Source organism: Arvicola amphibius, chromosome 7 (genome assembly GCF_903992535.2).
Source record: "Arvicola amphibius chromosome 7, mArvAmp1.2, whole genome shotgun sequence".
Classification (NCBI taxonomy): Eukaryota; Metazoa; Chordata; class Mammalia; order Rodentia; family Cricetidae; genus Arvicola; species Arvicola amphibius.
In genome coordinates this window covers 52,310,035-52,336,725 of record NC_052053.1, presented here as the reverse complement: position 1 = coordinate 52,336,725, position 26,691 = coordinate 52,310,035, and the positions used below count along the sequence as shown (strand labels likewise).

Below are 26,691 nucleotides of genomic sequence, written 5' to 3'. Positions count from 1 at the left end.
AAACGTGTGCATACCTCTTCCTAGCTTACCTCCGTACTCCTTCTTCTACAGATCAGGATCCAAATCCACGGTGGGACTGTCTTCCCGCCTCAGTCTCTGTATGTATGCTGCGGCACAATCTCTTTGTACACTGAGTATTTGTTACTCTCATTGGTTTAATAAAGATCTGACTGGTCAATAACTAGGCAAGAGAAGGTTGGTTGGAACTTGCGGACAAAAGAGCTCTGGGAAGAAAGGGAGTGAAGTCGAAAGGAGCCGGAGAGAAAAGGTACTGCCACGTGGCAGAGGTAGATAAGAAAAACGGGTTAATGTAAGTTGTAACAGCTAGTAGGACAAGCCTGAACTATCAGCAGAGCACTTATAATTAAAAATAATCCTCTGTGTGGTTATTTGAGAGCTGCTGTCAGGACAGAGCTGACCAGTGGTCCAGACAAAAAATCCTGCCTACAATTGTAATGAACGCAATGGCACAGAGACATGTTGACAGCACAACCTGATCGAGTCAATCTCTCATTAACAGGTGACTCTAGATTCTATTGAATGCCAATGAAAACCAACCATTACAATATCCTTAGCCCAAAACTCAAGAGCAGGGTCCCATTTTCTGCTACCCCTAAACCACACCAGGGCCCTGCATGGCTGTATCTTTCTTGCCTTTATGCCCATTACCAATAGCTGACACCTCATTTTCACAGAGACGCACATTTCTCTGCTTCTTCCTTTTTTCCCCTCTTCCTCCTTTTTTTTTTTTTTCAAGACAGGGTTTCTCTGTAGCTTTGGAGCCTGTCCTGGAACTAGCTCTTATAGACCAGGCTGGTCTTGAACTCACAGAGATCCGCCTGCCTCTGCCTCCCGAGTGCTGGGATTAAAGGCGTGCACCACCGCCGCCCGGCCCCTCTTCCTCCTTTTGTGATCACTAAATCCCAGAGACCCCAAACCCACGAAGGGACCCTTGTCTACATGACACAGTCAGAGCTGTGCCAGCCCTCATGGCACCCACAGAATGCTAGCATCCATGCAGTTTCTAGGCCCTCTGAAAGGCCAGTTACAAAGCCAGCAGCCCAGTGAGCCTGCTCTGCAGACTGATTTTTCTCCATTCATCCTGTCACTCACAGATTTCTCTAACTCAGGCCTTCCTGCGAGTCAGCACAGAGGGCCTGTGGCACCAACCTTGTTCTCACAGTGTCCTTGTGCTCGTGGATCTCAAAGTCCAGTGCAGGAGAGACAAAATGAATCACACGGGGTAGTTCATCGCAGAGGAAGAGACGTGTATGTTTGCAGCCATTGGGAACAGAAAAAGGAAGGCAGCAAAACCCCAGGAGCTGTCCAGCTATGGGTGGTTCCAGTCATCCTAGGCCTCACCCCCTTGAAAATGTATATTTTTTATTCATGGGCAGGGCTCATTGTGCAGCCTAGAACTCAACCCGTAAAGCAGATTGGGCACCAGCTCACAGGGATCTGCCTGCCTTTGCCTCCTGGGGCTGGCATCAAAGGGCGCCAGCTGCCCGCCTTCTTTCTTTCATCAGTAGTTCTCTCCACTTCTCTTGGAACAGTGGACCAAGACTCGGCTCAGAAGTCTAGGGGTTGTACATCCTCGATTTAAACTGTCAGCAAACATGTCCTTTCTTTCTTTTGAGATTTAATTTAATTACAGTATTTCTTCCTCACTTTCCTCCCTCCAAACCCTGACTGGTGGGTCTCTGTGAGTTTGAGGCCAGCCTGGTTGAGTACAGATTGAGTACAAGAACAGCCAGAGCTACACAGAGAAACTCTGTCTCAACACCCCCCCATTAATCTTTTACACACACACACACACACACACACACACACCATGCCATACAAACACACATACACTACATACACACACCACACATACATCATATACACACACCCTACAGAGACACATACCACATGTGCCCTTTTGTGCGTGCACACACACACACACACACACACACACACATACACACCAGAAGAGGATGAAAATTTAGGGAAAATATCTCAGGAGCTTTTTGTACAAATATAAAATCTTAAATACATACTTGGAGGCACTTTCCCTTATTCACATGTTATTAATTATAATGGCTTAAAAAGCCTCTGTGCATTCATTTGAGTTGTTTCTGTGTTTAATTCTGAACTAGAAATTCAAAATAGAAGGGAATCACCAAAGGTCCCATGTAGTAACTTCTAACAGACGAGGTTTACAGCCTGCTTGTAAGTTCTTAGGAGATAATACCACCAAGAACTCTTTGATGGTCCCCTTATGGATAGAAAAAATAATTTTAGAAAATGTATTTTTAGATCAGCATATTGTAGCGTAATTCTTAAAGAAACTTTGACTTTAAATCAGTTTTATTGTGAGTCTGGAAAAGAAACGGGACCAGGAGATGAACCTGGTGCTGACAAGAAGCTGGTGAGATAAAAAGAAATATACTGTGGGGCTACTTGTTTTGAAAAAATGAGGCTTGGGATTTATGCACCACCTTAAAAAGTAATCTCTCCAGGCTCACCATGAAGCACCTGTGCAAACCCCGTCTGAAGCTTGTGGCTGTTCCCAATGAAAGGACATCCCTTCAGTTTATGCCAATGATATTAAAAATATCCCATTTATTCATTTAGTTAACAAATATTGTGTAGGAATCAGTTATATCCTAGGGATAGTTCAGGATACAAAGCTGAGTGTCACCAGTACCTGGGTATATACAATAGATTCCTGGAAGCAGCATTGAAAGTGGATCAACTCTTGTGCAGCATGGGTAGAAACACAAAACAGCAGTAACACTACAGAAAATAGCAGGGAAGGCTCTCCAAAACTTAGTGATAGAGCTACCACAGGACTCAGAACCTGGAAGGAACTGGAACACTCAGCCACTCATGTTCATAATCATATTCAGAGTAGCCATAGCAACACGAGTGTCTATTGATAGATAATAGATATATAAAATGTGTTATATGCACACAATGGACAATTATTTAATCTTAAAAAGAAAATTCTGGTAGATGCTACAGCATGGATGAACTGTACATTGGGTCCTTACAGATGCTGTTTAACTACAGTTTTATGAGGTCCCTAGAGTATCACACTCAGGGTTGGGTGCTGGTCAGTAGCAGAGCAGTTGCCTAGAATACCTGAAGTACTGCAAACTTCCAAACAATTGGTTGGCTAAGAAACATATTGAAAAGGTGGCATCCACGGAATGGCTGTGGCAAGGTGCAGGGGGAGTGTGCCATGATTTGATTTAGCATTGATAATTTGCTCTGGAAAGTGTGTCAGGCCACCTTTGCTGGCCTCCCTGGATATCCCTGTTGGTATTACACTTGCTTAGCGTGCACAATGCCTTGAGTTTGGTCAGTGCATACTTGTAATCTAAGCACTCTGCAGGGAGAGATGGGGAAGTCAGAAGTTCAAAGCTATTCTCAGAAACAAAAAGAGTTTGAGCCTAACCTTTGCTAGATAGAGATTCCATCTCAAAATAAATAAATGTCCCCCAAAGCTGGATATGATGGGTTGGAGGCAGAGGCAACTTTGTCTATATGAGGAATTCCAGACCAACCAAGGGCTACATAGCAAGACTGTATTCGATATAAACAAACAAATAAATAAATGCAGTTGTTATGGAATTCTAAGAATGGAAGAGGAGGTGGAATTTGAGCCATATGGTTAGCTCATGGGTGAATCAACAAGATTGTTGAGGGTTAAAAAGTAGGGAAAGAAAAAAAGGGAAAAAGAAGAAAAGAAGAAGAAGGAAGGAAGGAAGGAAAGAAAGAAGAAAGAAGGAAGGAGGAAGATGGGAGCTGGGCATGATGGCGCTCTCCTTATCCCCAGCACTTGGGAAGTAGAGGCAGGCAGGTCTCTGTAAGTTTGAGGATAGGATAAGGATAGATGATGTTAAAAAGGAAGAGACAAAGAAAGGGGAAAAGGAAATGAAAGCAGGCAGAAGAAAGGGCTAAGTAAGTGGAGCCTACAAGCTGGCAGTCTCAGGAACTTGAGAGGCTGAGGAGGAGCGTGACTTGCGTTCAAGCACTGGATACCAGTCATGTACAGACACGAAATCTGAGGCGTAATAGGATGGAGGCTAAGCAGCAGACAGTGTGGAGTTAGGATCTAGATGGCTGCAGTCTGACTCCAGTCTGCCTGTAGCTCTTTTTGCTTATTTTCTAATGTTGGGGTTAAGGCCTCAGGCTTGATAGGCAAGTGTTTACCACCAAGGTATAGCTCAGAACTCTTTTTACTTTTATTGCAAGGTTATCAATAGGTAGTTCAGGGTGGTCTTGAATTCCTTTGTAGTTCAGTTGCCTTGTCTTTGGGATCCTCTGGTCTCAGTCCTATGGATGGCTTGAATTACAGGCCTGTATCACTAGGCCTGGCCAGACCCACAGATCATATTTAGAGTACTAGTGGCCACAACTTTCTTCTCTGTTAGACCCTGGTTCCCTTGTTAATTAGTGTTAAGTTTGTGTTTGCCTACATATACTGAAAATATGTGCACACTGGCTTAAAAGAAGATATAATTTCATTCCTCCCTTGGTAAGAGATGTCTGAAGGAGGCAATCGTCCCGTTGATGGTGATGTCGTGTGCCATCTGGGGCCTAGGATCTTCAGTTTCTGCTTTGCTATTTCAGATAATGTCCACCATTCCTAAAGCCATCCAAGATGGCTCCTTCAGTCGTAGCCCTCCACTGCAGGCTGGGGAGAGGAAGGGAAAAACAGGGAAGGACCTACTCTTGACTAAAGTAGGCTTAGTAAAAAGGAGCTAGAAATTCCGTACGTACTTCTCAAGGACAGACGATGCAATCACATGACTCACCTTCGGAAGTGCAGAGACTTGGAACTTGCTTGAGGCAGGAAAACCCAGGAGAAAGGACTTTGAAGAAGGTCTGGCTTTCTCCGTCCCACAGATGTCTGTGCGCTTATCTTCTGTTCATCTCCAGGGTACTGGTGATAAAATTCTGAAGCTAATTGTCTGAATTAGCCTTAATCCAATTAAGGGCGTGGAAGCCAGCCAAAAGTTCAGGGCTCCCCAGGCCTTCTCCATTTCTGAACAGGTTGACTATGAATCCGAGCATTTCCTGTGTCCCTTCTTAGCTAAGTTCAGTTATTTGCCGGAATGACACAGATCTTAACAAAACACTATGCTTACGGTTATGGTAGTGTTATAAAGGGTGTAAATCAGGTCCAGTCTAAAGGATGGGCCAAGGTCAAGGTCTAAGAGAGTCTTGAGTACAGAATCCCTATGCCCACTCTCTCTGGAGTAAACGCTCATCATTCTCCTAGACCGATGCGCTTGGCAAGCAGGAAATGCCACTGAATGTTCCTGTCCAGAGTTTTCACTAGGATTTTGTGGTAGGTTTGAGTGAAAAGTGTCCCCCCATATACTCAGGTATTTGAACACTTGGTCCTCCACTGGTGGCTTTGTTTGGGGGATATTGTGGAACCTTGTTGAAAGACCAGGTCACTGGCAGTGGGCTTTGAGAAGTGATAGCCTCGTTCTGCTTGCTGCTCTTCTTTATGTTTCTTATGTCTAAATAAAGATGTGATTGGCTATTTCCTTTTCCTGCTGGACGATGTCATACCTTCCTGTGCTGTGATGGACTCTGTCCTACTAGAAACTTAAGCCACAATCAATTTTCTTTCTTAAGTTGCTTTTGGTCACGGGATTTTATCATACCAAGAGGAAAGTAGCTAATAGAGTATAGGTAGGCCTGATTTATTGAATCATTGGCTGTAGGGCTGATCTCTGTCTTCCAGTTCTTCTTCTGGAAGGAGAAGCTGGCTCATGACCCCCTATTTTCTAACCACATCATTGGTCTTTCGGGGACCAACTGCTGCATTATGTCTTTAGCATAAAATCAGGTGTGATATAAGAGCTCATAACTAGTATCCTATCACTTGGTAAGTTCCAAGGGTTTTGGATGCTACCTTGCAGGAAATCAGTTCAAAGAGCAGACCACCCAGGTCACACACACCTGTTATCCTTGCTTTTGGGAGGTGGAGGTAGACGAATCAGGAGCTCAAGGATATCCTCTGCTACACTTTGAAGCCAGCCTGGGCTACTTGAGATGCTGTTCTGAAAAAAAGAAGCATCAACGTATCTGCCAGGTGTGGGGGCACATACCTTTACTCCTAGCACTGGGAAGGCAGGGCAATCTGGGCTACATAGTGAGTTCCAGGCAAGCCAGGACCAACTCTGCCTCAAACCAACCAACCAACCAATAAATCACACAATCAAACTTACAACAAACACATACCCCCAAAACAAAAACAAAACAAAAAATACCAAACTTTTTTTTAAAGGTAGGAGTTTGTGTTCAGACTGGATATAAGATCTTGTCATTAGGTTTTCTTAGACTATTCTTGCTTGTGACAGTTTTCATACTCTTTGTTTTTGATGAGCTTGGGAGTTTCAAGGAGTACTGGTCAAATATTTTGTAGGCTATCCTTTCGTTGTGACTTGTCAAGCGCTTCCCTTATGATCAGCTGTGATTATGAGGGTTAGAAGTGCAGTGATATTTTGTTTGTGTTTTAATAACTAAAGCTTGCCTGAAGATCAGAGTGCAGAGCTAAACCACTAAAGGTCAGGCGGTGGTGACTCGCACCTTTAATCCCAGTATTTGGGAGTCCCACACCGTTAATCCCAGCACTAAGAAGGTGGAGTAGGGAAGGGGTATGGCAGGGTGGATGAAAGGAACATAAGGTGGGAGGAGACAGGAGCTTAGGGCAGTCTGAGGTGCAGTCTGAAGCAGTTGGTCAGAGGATGCAGTCTGAGGCATCAACCTGAGGACAGAATCACCCCTTTGGTCTGAGCATCGGTAGAGGTAAGAACTCTCTATTGACTGGCTGCTCTGCTTCTCTGATCTCTCAGCTTTCACCCCCTAATATTTGACTCCGGGCTTTTATTTAGAACAATTAAAATTTGTGCTACATAGAAGAAAGATAAACCACCAATCATGTTGATTTTATCCTTACATGATCATTTTCTTATCACTAGATGGCCCCTGCTGCCGTTCAAGAATCAGGGCTTTCCACATTGGAGCACTGGACTGAGCTCCCAAGGTCCTGATGAGGAGCAGAAGGAGGGAGAACATGACCAAGGAAGTCAGGACCACAAGGGATGCGTCCACCCACTGAGATGGTGGGACAGAACTAACGGGAGATCACCAAGACCAGTTGGAATGGGACTGATGGAACATGCGATCAAACCGGACTCTCTGAATGAGGCTGACGGTGGAGGCTGACTGAGAAGCCAAGGACAATGGCTATAGGCTTTGATTCTACAGCATGGACGGGCTCTGTGTGAGCCTTGTCAGTTTGGTTGCTCACCTTCCTGGACCTGGAGGGAGTTGGGAGGACCTTGGACTTAACATAGTGTAGGGAACTTTGATGGCTCTTTGGCCTGGAGAGGGAGGGATTGGGGGTATGGGTGGAGGGGAGGGGGGGAAAAGGGAGGAAGGGAGGAGATGGAAATTTTTAATAAAAAAAGAGAAAAAAATAAACAAAAATAAATAAAATAAAATATACTGCTTAAAATATTAAAAAAAAATAGAATCAGGGCTTTGTTGACCAATGGAGAGAGGCAGGAGACCCAAGAAGAGCAGAACCATGACTGGTTGGCTTTAAGTCTATTAATAAGATCACCCCTCTTTCCTAACAGGCTCTGAGGATTGTGATCATGACTGTGACTAAGAACATAGCCATTGGTATGAATCATGCAGCATGAATAAGATGGGCCAATAGATGACAGGCAAGCAATTGAGAGTATTAACCCTGGTGCCTTCTATGTAAATGGGAGACTGCACTGGACTAGTTACCATGAGGAACCAAAACATGTAAGTGATGGAGATCTCTAGCAAATTTTTCAGAAATTATGTACCCCAACCAATATTGCCCCTCTGTCTCTATCTCCCAGATGTTCTCAATTCTGAATCCTTCTGCCTCATCTTCTTTATTGGGTCTTATTGTAGAAAGGTGGACTGTTATTCACTGACCTTTTGATTTGGCTACATGTCACACAAGCATCAAATATAAAGAACCAGTTCTAGTGATTCTTGCCTAAAACGGTGGAAAAAATGTAACAGTGACACTTTGTGGAATTTTCTAGCTAACTTCATTGTTACTGTAATAAAGCATTGATAAGCTCAATTTGGAAGAAGAAGTATTAAAGGTTGTCATTAAGAGAAGAGAAGGCAGGAACTCAAGGCAGGACCTGGTATTCAGGAACTGAAGCAGAGACCGTGGAAAACCTATGCTTTCTCTATTGTTTCTCCTGACTCGCCTACCTACCTTTCTTATACTCACCAGCATCGCATAGCCAGGGATCGCACTGCCCACAGTAGGCTCAGTCCTCCCACATCACCAGGCATAATACTCTACAAACATGCCCACGTGCTAGTCTGATGGGGGCAGTTCTGCAGCTGAATCTTTCTTCCAGGTGGGTCTGGGTATGTGAGAAACTGATCAGCACAGACAATAAGCACTGAGACAGTTTTCCTAAAATGACAACTTAGAAAATCCAAACTGGGTTTGGGGACATGGTGTAGTAGGGAAGCATGCTTGTTGGGGCAAGCATGAGGACTCTGTTCAAACATCCAGAACCCATGTAAAGAGTCAAGCATGGTGTGAGAGTTCCTGCAGCCACAGGATTGTTGTGAGTGGAGAAAGAGCTCTGGAACTGGCTGGCCACCAGCATAGCTCCAGGTTCTGTGAGGGGCCCTGCCTCAGAGAGATAAAGTGGAGGATGACAGAGCAGGACACATGAAGTCCTACTTTGGACATTACAAGGCACATGGGCTGACATGCTTGAAGATATTTTATATGCATACACCACGAAGAAAATGTAATTTTTTCTTAGCAAGCTAAGTTCTATTTTTTCTTCTTTAAACCAAACCAGTTATATATTGAAGTCACATCTTAAAATACCTTGCCCTTAACACCATTTTGTCACTGTTAATGTTACAAGAATGTCCACTTGCCAAAAGTAAATTACGTTTTCCGTGACTTTTAAAGTAATCACCACTTTAGAAACAGCAAAGATAGATTTAGGCACTTAGGGAGGGTCTATTCTATTAATCTGTGAAGGCATAGATGGCTATGACTTACGTTACTAAGCAGAGATAAGGGAACCTCCAATACCAGGGGCCAGGATGTAGCTCAGTTGGTAGACGGCTTGCTTAGCATGCATAATGCCTGGTTCTATCCTTAGCAGAACATAAAACAGGTATATATACCATAATATTAGCATTCTGAATGATAGAGGCAGGAAGATCAGGGTCATCCTTAGCTACATAATGAATTCAAGCCCGTCCAGAATATACATAATGTCCTATGTTAAAAAACAAAACCAACAACATCCATAGCAGCAACAACAACAAAAGGGAGGTGGGGAGGGGAGAAAGATAAAGCAGGGCGAAGGTGGCTAGAGAGATGGCTCAGTGGTTGGTCAGTCTTGGCTGCTCTTCCAAAGGACCTGTTTTGATTCCTGGCATCCACAAGGCAGCTGAAAGTTGTCTTTAATTCCAGTCCCAAGGGAATCTGACACGCTCTTCTGGCCTCCATGGACATCAGGCATGCATGTGCTGAGCAGACATACATGCAGACAAAACACCCACACCTATTAAATAATAATAATCTTAAGAAAAGATTTATACTTTACTTCAATTACAGTTGCCAGTGAGCCTGTGAAAGAAGCCCTGCTAGGACCTACTGATGTTTATTGCTTATCATATTAATAATAATTAAACGTGAAGCCTCCTAAGCAAAAGGCCACTCTGATTTCACTGCAGAAGTATCAGTTTTCCATACCACCAAATGACCACCGATTTAGTGGTGTGTGCCATAACCTAGCTGCAGACGTTAGGCATTTAACAAGTTTTTTTTATTCCTAATTGCTGGCATTTGCTTAAGTGTTTTCTTAATTCTAATTTATGTTTTTATGTTCTAGTTTGTTTACATAGCCCATAGTTCCCAATTGTCTTTATTTGCTTAAGTGTTTCTCTAATTTTATTTACATTTTTATATACGTTGCTTTGCTTACATAACTCACTGTTTGGAGTGGGCTAGGAATAACCATAAATCCCCATTGCTAATTAGCCTCATCCTCATGACTGATTAGTCAAGATTATGAGCCTAGAAGGAGGGCAGGAAGGAGGCCTAGCAGTGACTAACAGGATCATTGAATTTTAGAGCTGGAAGGAATCTGAGAGCTTACAGCCTCTTTCAGAAAAAACTCTGTTAGTTATACATAGTCAATGTTGGAGAATCACAAAAAGTTGTCTGCTTGCTCTCACTCCTTTATGCAAACAAACAAACAAACTAAAGGTGTAAGGATTTGGGACAGTTTGAAAAGCAAGTTTAGAGTAGAGAAAATCCAATCAATGATGACTGTAACTCCTAATGAGGGCTTGAAGAATCAGCAACTTGACACACAGAAGAGCAGGGAATATTAATGAACTGAAAGGAGGCTCTTTGGACTTAAGCAGGGTGGATTGTCTGGAACTCCTTCCTCCGCAGCTGTGCAGTTGGTAAGGCTCGGAGCTTGCCTGGCCCGTGAGCTTGGCTGCTATCTTTGCAGTGGGGAGTATTTAAAAGCACACTCAACACACGAAGGAAAGAACCTGGAACTGAGTAGCCTGCTTTATTCCAAGACTCCATCTGGCATTTAAAGAACTGCTTGTCCTACATTCAACCCTGCGGAGTAACAGCCATTTTTCATCTCCTCATGCCACTATTTTTAGTTTCAGGTAAGCTGGCTTATTGAGTCCGAGGAAGGACCGTTTAGACTTCAGAATCACCTAGTTTAAGACTTACTCTAGGGTGATCTCCATGAATCTAGAATGAGATCACGTTGAACCCCCGCCCGAGGGATGAAGTCGAGAGCAACCTCAAGACTCCACCAGAGGTGTAGGTCCAGAGTCCAACACCTTTTTAGCCTCTCGTGGGCAGAAGCATAAGGGATGAAGAGTTGTTCCAGGTACGTGGATTGTAGCTGGAGTCGACTCCTGCTGAAGGGGTAAGTTGACAAGAGAAATCCAATTCATTTCTAAACAAACTTGTCTGTGAGACTAACAGCTTGCTCCGCACATTCTGCACACCTGCCAGAGTAGGCCCGGGATCACCAGGACTTGTAGAACGTGCAAAGTGCAGTTAGCTTAGAAATTAGTTCTGGACTTCACTTTCTCTCCAGCCGACGTGTTTCCCTGTGACATATCCCTCTGTTACCCCTTCAGGAAAGGGGTCTGTCCGTGCAAGCTCCCCCTCTAACTGGTCATTCTTTGACTGACAGCGCAAAGCCCCAGCTCCGGCGCCAACTCCTAGCACTGCCTTCTAGGTTACTATAGCGACCGCGGGAGGGGCGGGGCTTTGGGACCCTCTTTCCCGGTCTCAGCCCAGGACTTTCGAACGCTCCAATTGGGACAACCCTTTCTTGCCTCTGTCCCGCCTCGTTCGGAGCTGAGCGCAATGCGATTGGCCCCGGGCTCGCGGCCTTGTGCCCTGAGGGTACCACCTCTTGATAGGAAGAGCGGGAAAGTGTAGCAGGCACTGTCCGAGGCGTGAAGCTCATCTCACGCAAGGGCGGACCGCGCAATTGGCTTTGGGGAGACTATCCCGGCCCCATATACCACTCCTAAATTCTCTGCTGTTAATATTAGGAAAGGAGCAGGAGCCGGGGCAACACTTTGCACGCCGGGGCTATCCAACTGTGGAGTGCAGGCGCGACGAGGCGTGGGATTCCCGGGCTTACTCTCAGGTGCCCGCCACCGAGGCCGGAGAGGACGGTCCCAGTCCCAGGGGCGGGGCCAGGGACGGCGGCGGGAGGCGCAAGGTCCAATGAGCACAGGCCCCGCCCCCGGGGGCGGGGAAACCGGAGCGTTCCCCGCCCCCCAGCTCACCCCGCCCCTCCCCCCGGGCGCCGGGGCCGCAGTGAGTGAGTGGCACTGGCAGCCTGTCAATCCCTCAGCCGAGCGGCCTTCGAGCCCGGTCCGCCGCGGCTGCTGGCTGGGTGCGCAGCTCCGGAGGTGGCGGCGGCGACTTCTCCCGCCTCATCAATCTGCTGTCCGCCCGGCGTGCGGCCCGCCGGGGCCCTCCACCGGGCTCCGCGCCCCCGCCGCGTCGACCCACCCGCTCCCAAACTTTCCTCCTCCGCCCCTCTCTCTCCCCGCGGCCAGCCCGTCGGCCTCCTCCTCCTCCGCCGCCGCCGCCGCCGCCGCTCCCTCCCCCGGGGCCGCCGGTGCTCGGATCCCGCCCGGTTGAGCCGGCGGCGGCGGCGGCGGGCGGCTGAGGGAGGGGACCGTTCAGGCTGGCGCGGGCGGCGGCCGCGGCGTCCCGGCAACTCGGCTGGCACTGAGGACCAAGTTGCGCGGGGCCGCCCGGCGCGGCCCGGGGAGCTGAGGAGGCGGCGCGGCGGCCGCGTGAGGGCAGCGGGCTCCGTCGCCTCCGCCTCCGCTAGTGCCGGCGAGCTCGCCGCTTCCGCCCGCCGCTGTCTTCAGTCTCCGCCGCGGCGGAAGCCAGAGTCGGACGCCGGTCCGCGTCCCCTCAGTCTCGGGCCTCGCCGGGCCGGGCCGCCCCCTCCCGCGCGGGCGGGGAGCGCGCGGCCGCCTCCCCCTCCCCCTCCCCCTCTTTCTTCTCCTCCCTCGCCGCCGCCGCCGCCGCCTCAGCCTTCGCCTCCGCCGCCGCCGCCGCCGCCGCCCGCTCCCGCCCGCGCGCGGCGGGATGGACGATCAATCCAGGATGCTGCAGACTCTGGCCGGGGTGAACCTAGCCGGCCACTCGGTCCAGGGGGGCATGGCTCTGCCGCCTCCCCCTCACGGCCACGAAGGGGCGGACGGCGACGGCAGGAAGCAGGACATCGGCGACATCCTCCACCAGATCATGACCATCACGGACCAGAGCTTGGACGAGGCGCAAGCAAAGTTGGTGTCGTCTCATTAAGCATCTTTTGTGTGTTTACGGGAGCCGGGCTCGGGTCCCGGGTGGCTCCCTGGACCAGGGCCTCAGTGGCGGGCGGGAACTTTCTCCGCCTGCCCGGGCCTGCCGGGCACTCGCCGTGCCCCCAATCGCGCGGGCAAAGTTGCTCTCCCGGCTCGGGACAGCCTCGGCCCGTGCTTCTTCCGTGCTCTGCTGCCCGGCCCCCTCCTCGGATTTAAACCTCCCGCCCGCACTTTTTTGCGCTCCGCGTCCCAGCCGGGTCCGGACCGTGCCGCAGAGAAGTGCAACTTTCTCCGCCGGCCCAGACTCACGGCGTCCACTCCGCTCGCCCGGATTGGGGGTGACCGGCTGCTCCCCCTCAGGTCCCCAAGCAGAGCGCCAAGTTCTCTAGGAGGGAGGGCCGTTTTGCAAACTTTGCGGAGCTGTCAACCGCCGATAGCTGGCGGCGGCCGGCCTCCGCGCCCGCTCCCCTCGCGGAGCTCGGGCATGGGGTTCCCCTCCGGGTCGGTCTGGTCCCTGGGGTCCCCACCGCGGACCCGGGAGCGGAGCCCTCAGCACGGGTCGCCCCTGCGTTCGCCGAGGCTGCTGTCGGCCCAGCAGATGGGTCGCGCTGCTTTCGGGCTGGAGCTCTCACAGCTAGAGCTTGCCTCCAATCGCGAACTAGTCAACTTGAGGTTTTGTTGACTTCCCGTGGTTCCAAAGACCTTTCCCACACCGGGACCCGGTTTTAAATCTTGGGTTTAACTTAGGAAGGCGCCATATTATTCCAATAGGTGATGCTAATACCTATGTGTTTTGTTATTTTTTGTTTGTTTATTTTAGGAAACATGCTCTGAACTGTCACAGAATGAAACCGGCGCTCTTCAGCGTCTTGTGTGAGATCAAAGAGAAAACAGGTAAGACTTCTGCCCGCAGTGGGCCTGGAGACCCCCGAGGTGGGGTCAGAGCTACTCCTTCGACTCTCCAGTTGAGAGCTGCTGCTTTTGGGCACCGCCATCTTTGATCATTCTCTGCTTCCCACCTCCAGATCTTGAGAAAAAACTGCAATAAATCTGGAGTCTGTTTCTCAATTCTGCTTTGGTGCAAAATGAAGTGTGTGCGCGAATGGGGCTGGGTCACAAGTCCTTATTGGCAGCCCCTGAGTGCAGTCAGAGAGGGGGCTCTAGCCAGCCGCTCTCGCCTATCTCTTTTTGCCTTGTTTGTGTAGCAGTGTTTAAAAAGAGCAATGGGAGACTGCCAGGGACCAGGTGCTGGGGAGAGCATCACCAGAACTTTGTTTTACTTAGGCAGCTTTAAGCTTTGGTTCTACTGGTAGAAGACACAACTGAACAAACCTCAGTAGGAGCACGTCAGATTTAGAGTTTTAGGTGGGGAGGTTACTTTTAAGAATCCAAGAAGGAAAATTATGTGCTTAGGCATATACAATGTATCACACCTATTAGTACTTATATTAAATTCTCTATCTTGCAACTGTAACACTTGTAACTGTTGCAATATATATAAAGAAAAATGTCCACAGATGCAGATGAAACAATTTTGATGTTCAAGGCAGGAGTAGATGAGATGATAGGTTTAGATGATAGGTTTTGCAGACATGCTGGAATGAAAATTGCAGATACATTATTAGGGAATTTTTTGGCAGTTCATTTTAGTTTAACTTTCTTGTCAGACTTTTTCTATTTAAGGTATTTTTGCTTTTGACTTAATGGTAAAGCTGAAGTGGAAGTACTATATAATTCACATGTTTTAGTTTGCATTTAGTTATCTTTCCTGTATATGGCAAGCAAATCCCTTAATCAAGCTTTACCATTGATTATTGTTGTATGTGTTGGGTTGGGTGTATTGCTTTTTAAAGTTGCCCTTTTGTAAGTTAAGGGGAAGAAGAAACAGTCAAGTCCAGTATTTTGCATTTATAACTGATTCTGTTTTAATGGTTAAATGTTTGACTCTGTTTAAATTGAGTTTACAAATAAAATAACACACTGCCTAGAATTGTTAGGCTGGTAGTTGAGTTATATATACTCTGTTTAAACAGGTACTGTTCATATTTCTAAAGCAGAGAAGATGATGGTTCTCTTAATGTATGTATGCTAAACTATAATTACTAGTAAATATTGAAAACCTTATTTGCTTTTCATTTATGCCATGGCTTTTTAATGATAATTTCTTTGGTGATATACCTTACATTCAGAAAACCACAATCATTTTAAATTATTGACTTATTGTATGTTGATTTTTTAGCTACCTTTAGAGTGCCTTGTGATTTAAGATGGTAGATGATTTTAAGCCAACTATAAAGATCCAGCATTGAATCTTGAAGGCTTTTAATTTTGGAGAATAAAAGTATATAATTCTTAGTATATTATGTTGTTTAATTTCTGAGGGTTTTCCTGCTATCACTCCAGTTTTTGCTGACAGCTATTCACTGGAATATTGACTATGTTGTGAATATTAAGATTGATTCAACTTTATATGATAAAGAGAGAGAATTGATACTCTTCTCTAGCAAGAACCCCATTCTTTTGATTTATGCTTATTTATTTATTTTTTGCCTCTTTAAAGTTTTAGCTTAACTACACAGAACCACACAGCATTTTATGTTTGGATGCTTTTTAGCAGGAGGAATTCAATTAAGAAGTGTTAGTCTTCTAGTTGCTTATTTGCATAGGGCTTAGTTACAGCATTCTGAAAGGAAAGCATAGTCAACAGCATGTCAAAGGTGAGTTAAGAAAAAGAAACAAGTCTTTTCAGAGTCTGGGTTGATGGTCGGGAGCTTTGGTAGCGCTATCGCTATTTAAGAAGCAGAAGGGAGCAGACAAAAGAAATTTTTGTTTTGAAAATTGTTTCTGGGGCTTTCAGTAATAACTTGTAAATTAGATCCTCTTTTTGTGCAATGGCCTGTGACCCAAGTTTGCAGGTTATCTCTTTTATGAAAAGCCAGCAACTGACAGAGTGAAGGCGGCTATCTGGGCTGTGAGGTATCCTCCTGCTAACCTCTCTGAGCTGGAAAGGGATGGGATTTAAGTACTGAGTGATTGATGGGGGTGAAGCTCTCTTTCTCTTCTCCATTCTCCCCTACTATCCACAGCTCTGCCTCATGGTCCCAAACCAGTGTTAGAAGGAGACAGGATCGCTAGACTCAGAGCCCTCAACTTGAAATAAAACAGCTGTGTAGACTTTAGTGTTACCAGAGCAGAGAAAGCCGGGCAGCACATTCCAGGGCCTACCCCAGTCTGCTTCTGCAGCCCTGCTTTAGAGACATTATGAACTTAGAGAATAAGAGCTAGGGAATATACATTTGCTGCTTAATACTTTTACTTTAAATCATATTATTAATTTATTATCATAACAGCTAAAGATTAATTACCTAGAGAAAGTTCATCTAGTCTTTTGTGACTATAAACCAGAAATATGTGATGACTCTATTCTACATAATGGAGGGGAGGAGCGGACAAGTTGAGAACTAGAGGAGTGGGTAGGTGGGAACTGCCTCTTCAGTGGGTAATGTGATTTTGGTTGTCTTTTTCTTTTAAAATAAGACAAAATCATTAAAAACAATTTCATGTATTGCTAGAACTGCCAGTAGATTTTTAGGTTTCTGACCAGGCAGTGAATACTGCCAGTTTCGATGCACACAGGGGACTTAGTTTGGAAACACCTTTTTCTCCCCTACCAAATATGAAAAGGCATTCTTTTCCCCCTCTGACAGATAAATGGGCAATCTGCCACAATTATATTATTTTCTTGTTCAGAGGTAAGGAGCGTATACTTTTACTATAAGATGATTCTTTTTTTTAAATGTATTTATTGTAAATTTTATCATACAGTTATTTTAGGGCAGAAGCATTTTTCATTGTTGACTTGTAACATTTATACATTTTAGAAGCAGCCAAAAAGTTACAGGCTTTAAAAATCTGTTTTAAACTATGGAAACAAGGGAAATAGCAGTTGATGTGCTAGGATTTTCTTTAGGATATGTGCTCATCCATCGCTTCTTAAACATCTCTAATGCAGTGAGGCCTGCTCATCTCCATTCTTTTGTTAGTATATTTTCTTACCTATTTTTGACTTCCTTAATCTTGACTATGAAGCGCTTCTTTTAAAAAAATCTGCATTTTTTTAATACAAGACCTTTAATTATGAGAATTCAAATGAAGGAAACTTTTTTTCAAAGAAAAAATTTTAATATATACTAATCTAGCAATTTAGTACATAATCTGAATAATAGGATTGTATAAAGAGAGTGTGTATTTCTAAAAACCAACATAACCTTTTCCTTTTATAATGCTAGGTTAAAATACACATTGTTGATAGCTGCCAACCAAACTCTGATTTACTGCCACCGCAAACCCTAAATAGCGTTCATTTACTAGTAGTGTCTAATGGCAGACTGATGGTTTGCCAGATTTGTAGGCTTTGTGAGGCCGATAAGCAGGACTGACTTGGGAAGATCATAAAACTTAATGAACTTCTCTACTGCAGGAGGTGTCCGCAGGGGAAGAGAAAGGCCTGCTTGGCTGGTTGGGCTGCTTGAAGGATTTTTTATGTTTGAGAAGAAAATGACTATTAAACGCTATACTTTTAAAAGAATCCATCTTGAGAAAGTCATAAGAATTTTAGGCATCAGAACTAGAATAGGAATGTAGTTTGCACATGAGTTTTTGTACCCATTTAACATAAGATAGATTAAACCTTTTATCTTTATTGCTACAAGTGTGAGTAGCTTTCAGAGAACAGGGCAGTACTCTTAGTTAACCCTTCCATTTAATTCTTCCTTGTATTTTTAGTGTTTCATTTGCATAATTTTCTGGCCTGGTCTTTTTTTAAAGACTTTCATGTAAAAATTTGCTACATTTTTTTATTAAATAGCGTTGTTTTATTCATTTAATTTTCAATGTGTAAAAATCAGATCAACCATCAAGTAAAGATTTAGCAAAGACATAAGAAATTGTTTTGAGTCTCAGTCGTTCTGTATTTACTGTATATTTTGTTGATCTTGCACTATATCCAGTATAATTAATATTTGCTTCAAAGTTTTGGAAACAGGTGCATCATTACACATCTGTATAGCATTTCTGTTTCAGTGAAACTGTTTTCCAGCTTCTAAGAGTTTCTTTATTATGGACCACAACAACTCTTTCTCTCTCTTACTTTATATGTTATACACACATGTAAACAATATGTGTGTGCATATGTATGTATGTATATGTGTGTGTGTGTGTGTGTATGTATTATGTGTAGAAAGAAGAGAACTTTGAACATTGCTCACCTTCAACAATAGCAGCGACTGGCCAATCTTGTTTTCTCTGTTACTCCTAACATCCTAGAATTTTTGCGATTCAAATAGTAATGGCCTTTAATAGTTCAAATTTTATATTAATTTTAGATAGACATTATGGTTTGTTTATGTTGGGAATACTGAATGATTAAACAGGAAAAATACAAAGTCAGTATATGTTATAAATGTCATAAATTATATTGCTTTATCAATATATTTTCCTAAAAGCCATTTTAGAATATTTTGACAATTTTTTCTCTTTATAGATTTATATTGTTTACTGGAGATTGTGTAGGACGTTTTGAAGGCTGTAAAAGAATGACTTATGTCTGACTTCTTCCTCCTCTTTCATTCTTAAACATTAATATACATAATCTGTTGGTAGGAAACCTGGAAAAATTGTCATTGCCAAGCTGTTTTAGAACTTTCTGGTCTGAAGTATCATGCAGATATACCTTTAAAATGGGATGATATTTTTTAGCCTTTTTTTTTCTTTTCAATAAAAATATATTGAAGCCTGTTGTCAATACTAACTTGATCTGTGCAAGTAAGTCTTTTGTGCCTTAGTTTTAGTTTCAGTGAGCCTCATTATAGGTTTGTGTGGTTTTGACATTTTATTTGGGACTCTACCATGGTATTTTTATTAATTCACATAGCTTTATTCTAAATCAGAAATATATTACTCTCTTGGTAATGGAGACCCCAGCTTGCCTCCAAAGCACACCCGTTTTTTATAACATAGAACTATGTTTTTTTATACTAATGATTTTCCTTTAATTAATTTTGTTTGTAGTTTTAGATTTGAGTTTATAAATTTTATAGTCCAAAACAAGATTTTAGTTAACGTCTTACTTAGTTTACTTTTATTTTGGTAGTATATAGGAGCATGCTGTAGGATGAAATTATATTTTATGTAGTGGGTCTTTAAGAACTGAAACAATTTTCTGAACCACGTAAGTCATCACTTTGTCTTACATTGATACCACATTGTATTTATTCAGAATAAATACTTGACACGTCAGCACTAACATATCAAGTTAAATAAGGATTTAGACTATTTTTTCCCATATTCAAGTATATGTGAATAATTTTTAGATAATTTTTATTTCAATATTGACACTATGAGAATAATGTTTTATTTGTTTTCTCAGCAGGCTTGTGCTTTAGCCCTTTATCAGTGTGATCAGCATGAGTGAGGTAGTAGCTGACAGAGACGTACATCACCCTCCCATGCTGACCTTTCTCAAGTACCTGCTCTCCTGTTATTGACCATTTCAGACTGGAGGTGTGAAGAGATTCATTTGCATCGCAGCCTATAGTAGAGTCTAAATCAGTGGTGCTTTTAGTTCTGTGTGCCACGTTTTCTCTTCTTTACAAAGTTATAGAAGTTGGTGAAACAAATTGCTGTTGTAGCTAGGTAATAGTGCTATATTAGGGAATAAATTAAGAAGTAATGCTTGAGTGAGCCACTGAGAAAAATATGCTATCTCTAATGCCTTCAGACACAGAACATATTAGAAAACAAATTTCAGTCTTAAAATCTTGATTTTAACGATGTTCTTTGTAAGCGGACTTTCAGTTAGAATCCCTTATTACCTTTTTAATAGACATGACCTAAACATAAAAGATGATTATAGTTTTTAGTGTAAAGTGTAGCTTGCTTGTGCATTGAATCTGAATAAAGTGTATTATCTATCAAAGAAGTTGATTTGATAGAATGTGTTAAATTCAATAAGCATAGCAATTTTTTATTTACTCTCTACATAGTAACAATTACTACTGAAACAAAGTAATTATGGATAAACATATTTAAAGTTTTATATTTGTTTGCTTTCAACTTAAGTATTTCAAGAGTGATAAGCTGTTTTGAGTAGTAGCCCTTTTTGTGTGATCATATTAAGAGTTTTTGGTATACAGTGTACTCCTTTTAATGCAGATGCTTTCTCCTGATCTTTAAACCATTATTTAGGAGATGCCAACATATGTTAGTGCAAAATCATTTTGTTTTGTTTTGTTTTATGTGGTACATCAGTTTTCAAAGCATATTTCTTAGGCATCAGTATCCAGCAGGTGGCTTTTTACATTAAAAAATTCATAAATTTTAAAATCCCATAAAATTTTATTTCAAATTCGAATTAACTGATTGAGAATGTCAACATTTCCACTGTCTCTATATTAACATTTATAATAGAACAAATGGTTGCATATAAGAATTATCTGCAGCATAATCTAAATTAAGATTCTAAACAGGCAGTACAGATGCTGGTAACTTTGGCAATTATCATTTTGTTTGGTGAACAGTAGTAAAACAGTGTGCGGTAAGAGTGTTTAGAGAGAGAGGATAAATAAATTGAACAGTTTTGCAATGCAAAGTGGTTTGTGGTGTTTTTGAGGATTTCTTGGCTCTCTCTTAACTGCTATTGTGAGCCTGGAGCAGATTTCCCCATTGCTAATGCCCTAGAAGTATTAATTCACTTTGATATGCTAATTAGAGGGCATTATGCAAGAAATGAGATTAAGTGGCAGCATGAAGCCATTTGCCTGTCAGTAAATTGAGAGCTTTAGCATCGGGAGGAGCTTTGTGGGTTTTTTTTTTTTTTTTTTTTTTGGTATGTGTTTTGTTTTTTCTACCCTCCCCACCCGAGTTTCTCTTGGTTTTGCATATAAATAAAATTGATTGAAGGCTCTAGAGAAGGTTCTGGAATATTGGACTTTCTCTCTCACCACAATTATTTAAATGTAATATGAAATTTTCATTTTACATTCTGTTTGAAATTAAGAATTTGGTCATTTAGTTTTTCCTGAAATGACATTAGCAATATGGCTAGTTCTTTGTAAGTGTAAACATTGTGTACCAATGTCAACACTAAACTGAATTTCACAAGAAAGTTTACTTGAGAGGGAAGAAAGTTGTTGAATTTGTCTTCACGAGACTATGTTAAATGAGTTTTAAGATTTTGACTTGAATTCATGGAAGCTGAACCAATAAAATTAATTAGTGGTTAAACTTTACCCTTTACAACGTAACCTGTGGATTGTATTTTATTGTGTATTGACATGTAAGATTATCGTATTTGATTTTCATGTTGAAAATGAAATTTCTTACGTTATAATGGTTTTACTGAATTGTTGCTAAAGTCAGACATTTGAATTTTGCTCTATAAAATTATTTTGTGATTTTCTGTTATTTTGTGAGGAAAAGAATAATTGGACTAAAGGAGTTGGGACAGTGGAGGACATAATAAGCCAAGGTCTCTTCAAACACGAGCATCTTCCTGCTTTGATGGAACTGCACACTGCTGACTAACTGCAGATCACTGGGTTGGGTTAGATGGGACTGTTTGGGTGAGGAGTTTGTACTGGGACTTGGTTCTAGAGTCTGAATTCCATCATGTCTAGACCCAACCAGCCATGGCTTCCCAGAGCCATGTGGATTATTTAGTCACCACATCTGCCTTGCGTGTACACTATGGACTTGCATCTCCTTGGGTATGGGTGGGCATGTGATGCCTGCTAGTGTTGCTGGGCGTTAGGAAGATAGATGCACACAGCCCTGAAGATGAGAACCTTGTGACAGAGTCAGTCCTCTTGATATTTCTGGGGGATGAGGACTTAGTAGATAATACATTAGCTACTTTTTTTTCCTTATGAAATATTTGGTTACTTTAGATTTTTGTCTCTTTTCAGACTCCTCATTAGTCTCTTGATTGCTTATAAGATTTTATTTTAAACATGTGAAGTTATTTTCTCTTGAAACAGGGAGAAAAAAAGCTTTGAAATTGCATATTATTATTTAAGCAAAAGACTTTTGACAAGCTTTCAGGTCACTAAGCCTTGTAAATAAAGCTTTTTGGAAGACTTATAGGTACATGCCATTTAATGGAACAAGTCAATCACTGCATTTCAAAAAAGTTGAAATGGCAGCTTGATATGTACATCTCCTTTACTATGCAGGTGTCCTCAGTGAGGGAGAAGTGACTTTGACAGTCTTATAACTTTGTTTTTCTTGCTTCCTCACCCCCCACTTTAAAAAAAAAAAAGAAAGAAAGAAACTACCGATGAAGGTAGTTGGAATTCATAGTCAGATATATCATTTTCAACTTGGAATGGGAACTAGCGCAGGAAATTGATTTTATATTTATTATGAAAGCAAGAACTCTGCCACCAACTGACAGCCGTCCATGTTTTAGTTTGTGATAATTGTTCACAGACATCACTCTGCAGTTGGTCCAGGTTATTTATAATGTTGATTGGGAGTGTTGGTCCATTAAAAGATATGGGTATAATGAACATCTTTAATTAAATCAGGAAAAATTGAAATATTTTGTTTTTCTTTTCTGCCAGATCTTGGGTGTAGGATTAACTGTCAGCGCTGCTAAGAACAAGCTACAATAGATTGTACAATGATTTCTCTGGCATCATGGATGTATTTATTACCATTTTTGAACAAATTATACTAACATGAAAAGTTGTGTTTGAAATGATTGTGTGCTAGATAAGGCGATACATTACAGCAATGGTTGGGTTTATGGAGCTTTATGGAGAGGTTTTCTCAGAAATTATAGCACAGGGCTGTCACTATAAAACCCAGGGATACAGTTGGTAATAACATACAGGGAAGATAGTTTTAGGGTTTTCACTTGTTATTCAAATAAGTGAAAACCCTCCAGTTTTTCTTACTGTATTTCTTTGTTAGAATAGTGTTTAAAAAAGGGAAGGAATTCTTTTAACTGTCGGTAGGGTGTGGGTGTTGGCTTGTCTGCATGTGTTCCAGCTTAGCACTTGTTAGAGCCTTGGCGCAGTGCTAAGGAAGGCCTCAGGAGCTCATTGACATCTATGTCCACAACCTTTTGACTTTGATAAATGATGGATACTGAACACCTGAAAATGAAATGATGGGCCTGTGAATATAAATTATATTTTATCAATGTATTGCATGAATTGATTTTGATTTACCTAAATTTGTGCCCCCCACACCAGGTGCTGGGGGTGTTTCCCAGGGGTTCCACATGCTAAGCAACTGCCCAGCCATTGAGCTGTGTTCTTATTTACAATTTTGTTTTAGTGAAGATAGTAGTTCTACTTTAGTGTGATCAGGCCAACAATGTTGAGTTTTGACAGTAAATCAACTTCATCTTTTTCTTGCTGATTTTCTTATGTTTTTTTATGACTGACTATTGTGTTAAATTTCTAATATTTTACAGAATATTGGCTTGATATTTATTTATTTATTTATTTATTTATTTATTTATTTTGGTTTTTTGAGACAGAGTTTCTCTGTGGCTTTGGAGCCTGTCCTGGAACTAGCTCTTGTAGACCAGGCTGGCCTCGAACTCACAGAGATCCGTCTGCTTCTGCCTCCCGAGTGCTGGGATTAAAGGCATGCGCCACCACCGCCCGGCTCCTTGGCTTGATATTTAAAGTGGTTTTTTTCTAGAACCAAATCAATCAGTGAGTCTGTTGTTTTTCTCTGAAAAATGAAGATTTTAAAGTATATATTTTGCTTTTACTCAGTGAGTGAATTATTTTAGAAATAAAAACATTTGTTTTTCTAAATACAAGAAAGTAGCTGTCAACCACTGTAGTGTGATAAAGGCTGAGTTGTTCCTGTAATGTTTTTCCTTTCCATTGTAAATGTTAGACTGATGGCCAAACCATGGGGTTTCTGAATCTCTTTGTCCTTAGTTACAATTTTATAGAAAAGCAAGGCCTATCCCTTCAGAGGTTCTTTTTGTTTCATGTGGGTAACAGTATAGATGGCTACCTCATTCCCATTCACTGACCACTCTGCACATGCCAGGCTGTGCTGACTGATTTATGTACGTTTCCTCTAATAAGAAAAGTTACACTCTGAAAATTAAATTTTATATATATATATATATATATATATATATATATATATGAAAAAATTCTATAATACACATGACCTGTTTTTTCTTAAACCTCAAACAACCACCAAACACATTTAACCTTACAGAGGAGAAAGGTTAACTACTCTACCACAGGCCCCATAGTGAGTGTCACCCCAGGTTTCTTCTGCTCCAGGAGTACAGGTGGAGCCTTCCTACTTGGGGACAGAAAGTGGTGGATATAGGTATTCAGATGGCAAAACCTGAGTTTAAAAAATATGTTCAGGGATGAAGTGACACTGAGTGGCAGCAGAGCTTCGGGCAGCACCAGTGTAAATATTTGTAGACAACCATGTTCTACAGACTTCAGTCTAATGGCAAAAATCTGCCCTAAATGCCTCGGTAAATATATGCTGGAGAACAGAAGCCTATTCACGGAAGAAACAATTGACTTTCGCTTCTCTGTTGTCAAAGTGGCCCCTGGTGATAGTGCTGTGGTGGCTAGATAGAGCGAGCAGAATGGCTTCCTCCTGGCTGGTGGGCTGGCAGCGTCACTGGCACTGCCAAATGTACTTCCTATTTGTTGTGCAAGGGAATTGGAACAGTGAGGCATTTATCATATCATCCCCTGCTCCTCATGCGAGCAAAAAAGGAGAAGTTGTCAATGAAAGAAAAAGAACTGTAATCGCACATTTACATATGCTTCTAATTGTTGATTTGGGGATTTTCTATGAATATGGCTTTACAAAACAGATGCTGTTTAAGAAAAGGGGGAACATAATTTTGTGGGCAATGAATTAAGTGTTTTTGTGGCCCTCTCATCCGTAGCTAGGAGCAGTTTGTGGACCGCGTCTGTGAACGCGGCTCATAATTGTTTTTCACACATAAGTTATGCAAATGAGCTTTTATGGCAACTGGCATAACAATTAGCATCCTCCAGCAATATTTTAGCAGGTTAATTGCAAAATTTCTAAATTGTACATCTGACTTGTTAATTAGGCATGACAGAGGTGGTAAAATAGTTATCTTCAGGCAGTGGCAGCCAGGAGCTGCTTGAAATGCAAAGAGCAAGGATTGATTGGATTTGAGGGCTGCAATTGTGGGAGCAGGGCTGCTGTCAAGTGCCGCCTCGCAGCTCTGCTCCAGCCGCTGCCTCAGAGCAAGACCTGGAGTTGCTGCGAGGATAACTCTGCAACTTTCTCATCCCCACCTATCTGAACTGTTTGTGTGCACAGTTTGTTGTGCGTGGGGACCATTGAAATGAGACAGCAACACAAAAGAACTTATTTTGGGCTTGAATTTTAGGGCCCTGGAAGTTTACTTTCTATTCTAACGTCCATTTCGGCACCTGTTAATAGTAATAATAGTAAAAAGGGAAGCAAAAACTCCCGACTTGTGTCTAATGTAAATTTTAGTTGCCCGGGCACCAAGTGTGATCATTTGCTTTGTGATAATTTAACTTTTAAACATCATTTCCTTTCATGCTTCATATGTTAGGGAAATACTATTTTGTTGTTTACTTATTTTTAATAAAGTCAGAGAGGAAGAGTGAAATACCAGAGCTACACACAGCAAACGGTTAACTTTGTGGAATTTATAAAATGACTATATTCAGCATAGCATAGTATTCTTAGATTTTCTGTCAGTACAGAATTGTTCTGTCTGTAGTATGTTTGGACTGTCTCATGGTTTGAACGGTATAATTTGGTAAACATAAGCGTTAGTGAATGGAGTATGATAACATGTGTATCTGGTGCCACAGTGAGCCATGCTCTTTGTATCTAAATTAGGCCAGTTACATTTTTCTGTGCATATAGTACATACAAGTATACCTCATATGAAGTGAAGCATGTATGAAATCTGATGTCATCTTTGAATTCACATATATTTTCTTGATTAATCTAGATTGTGTTTAATGTTGAAATATTATATTTTCATTTAAAAAGTAAATGTTCTACATGTGCAGCTGTACTAATAATATTTTACATTTTCTTGTGACATGTGTATATGGAGAAAGTGTCATTTATGATATGTTGTCATCAATAATTTTGTCACTGAGAATAAAAGGGCTTAAACTCATCCACCCACTGGACCATTTTATCATATTTATTTTAAAAGATGAAATTAGTGAACAATTGGGCTCTTTATATGTAGGAGATGTGAAAATAACAGAACGTTTACCACGAATGAAGCACAGCATTAGCATTTCAGTGCCAATAAATTATATTGCGGTACTGTATTCTATAGATATCTAATAAATAGTTTCTGTTTTCCCCAGATTCTTTGTGTTCTTTATTATAGCCTAATTTACAGTAAGTGGTGATATTAAACATTGGTTAACTTTTTAGAGTAATTTATCACATTTGAAACTATTGTATTTTGAATAAGAATAAAATGTTGTTCCAAATCATTACATTTACTGATTACATGCTCCCGATTTTTATCCATTGCTGTATTCGGCAATTTAAGCAAGAGTTTCCCACAGTAATGCTTCAGTGGATAATATTTGGAATAGAGTAACCATTTTAATGAGTTCATCGAGAGAGAGTCAGCAGGGAGCATTTCAGGTGTGTTACGGCTTTTGTCTTGTCAGGGTGCACATCTCTATACCATTAGAGGAACGGCCTCAGAGCCCTGCTCATCTC

General features: G+C 42.1%; 1 protein-coding gene across 3 annotated transcripts in view; it reads left to right on the top strand.

The window, feature by feature from the left end:
• Positions 1-12,629: 12,629 nt before the first annotated feature.
• Positions 12,630-26,691, top strand: part of Pbx3 (PBX homeobox 3) — a 191,288-nt gene continuing 177,226 nt past the window's right edge. For 2 of the 3 annotated variants that reach the window (XM_038336555.1, XM_038336552.1), the window contains exons 1-2: positions 12,630-12,903; positions 13,742-13,815. In XM_038336555.1, coding sequence (XP_038192483.1) covers positions 12,704-12,903; positions 13,742-13,815 — 274 coding nt within the window. In that variant the 5' untranslated portion in view covers positions 12,630-12,703. Of the gene's footprint in view, positions 12,904-13,061; positions 13,282-13,741; positions 13,816-26,691 lie in introns of those variants that run through there. The other variant, XM_038336554.1, reaches the window with a different exon arrangement.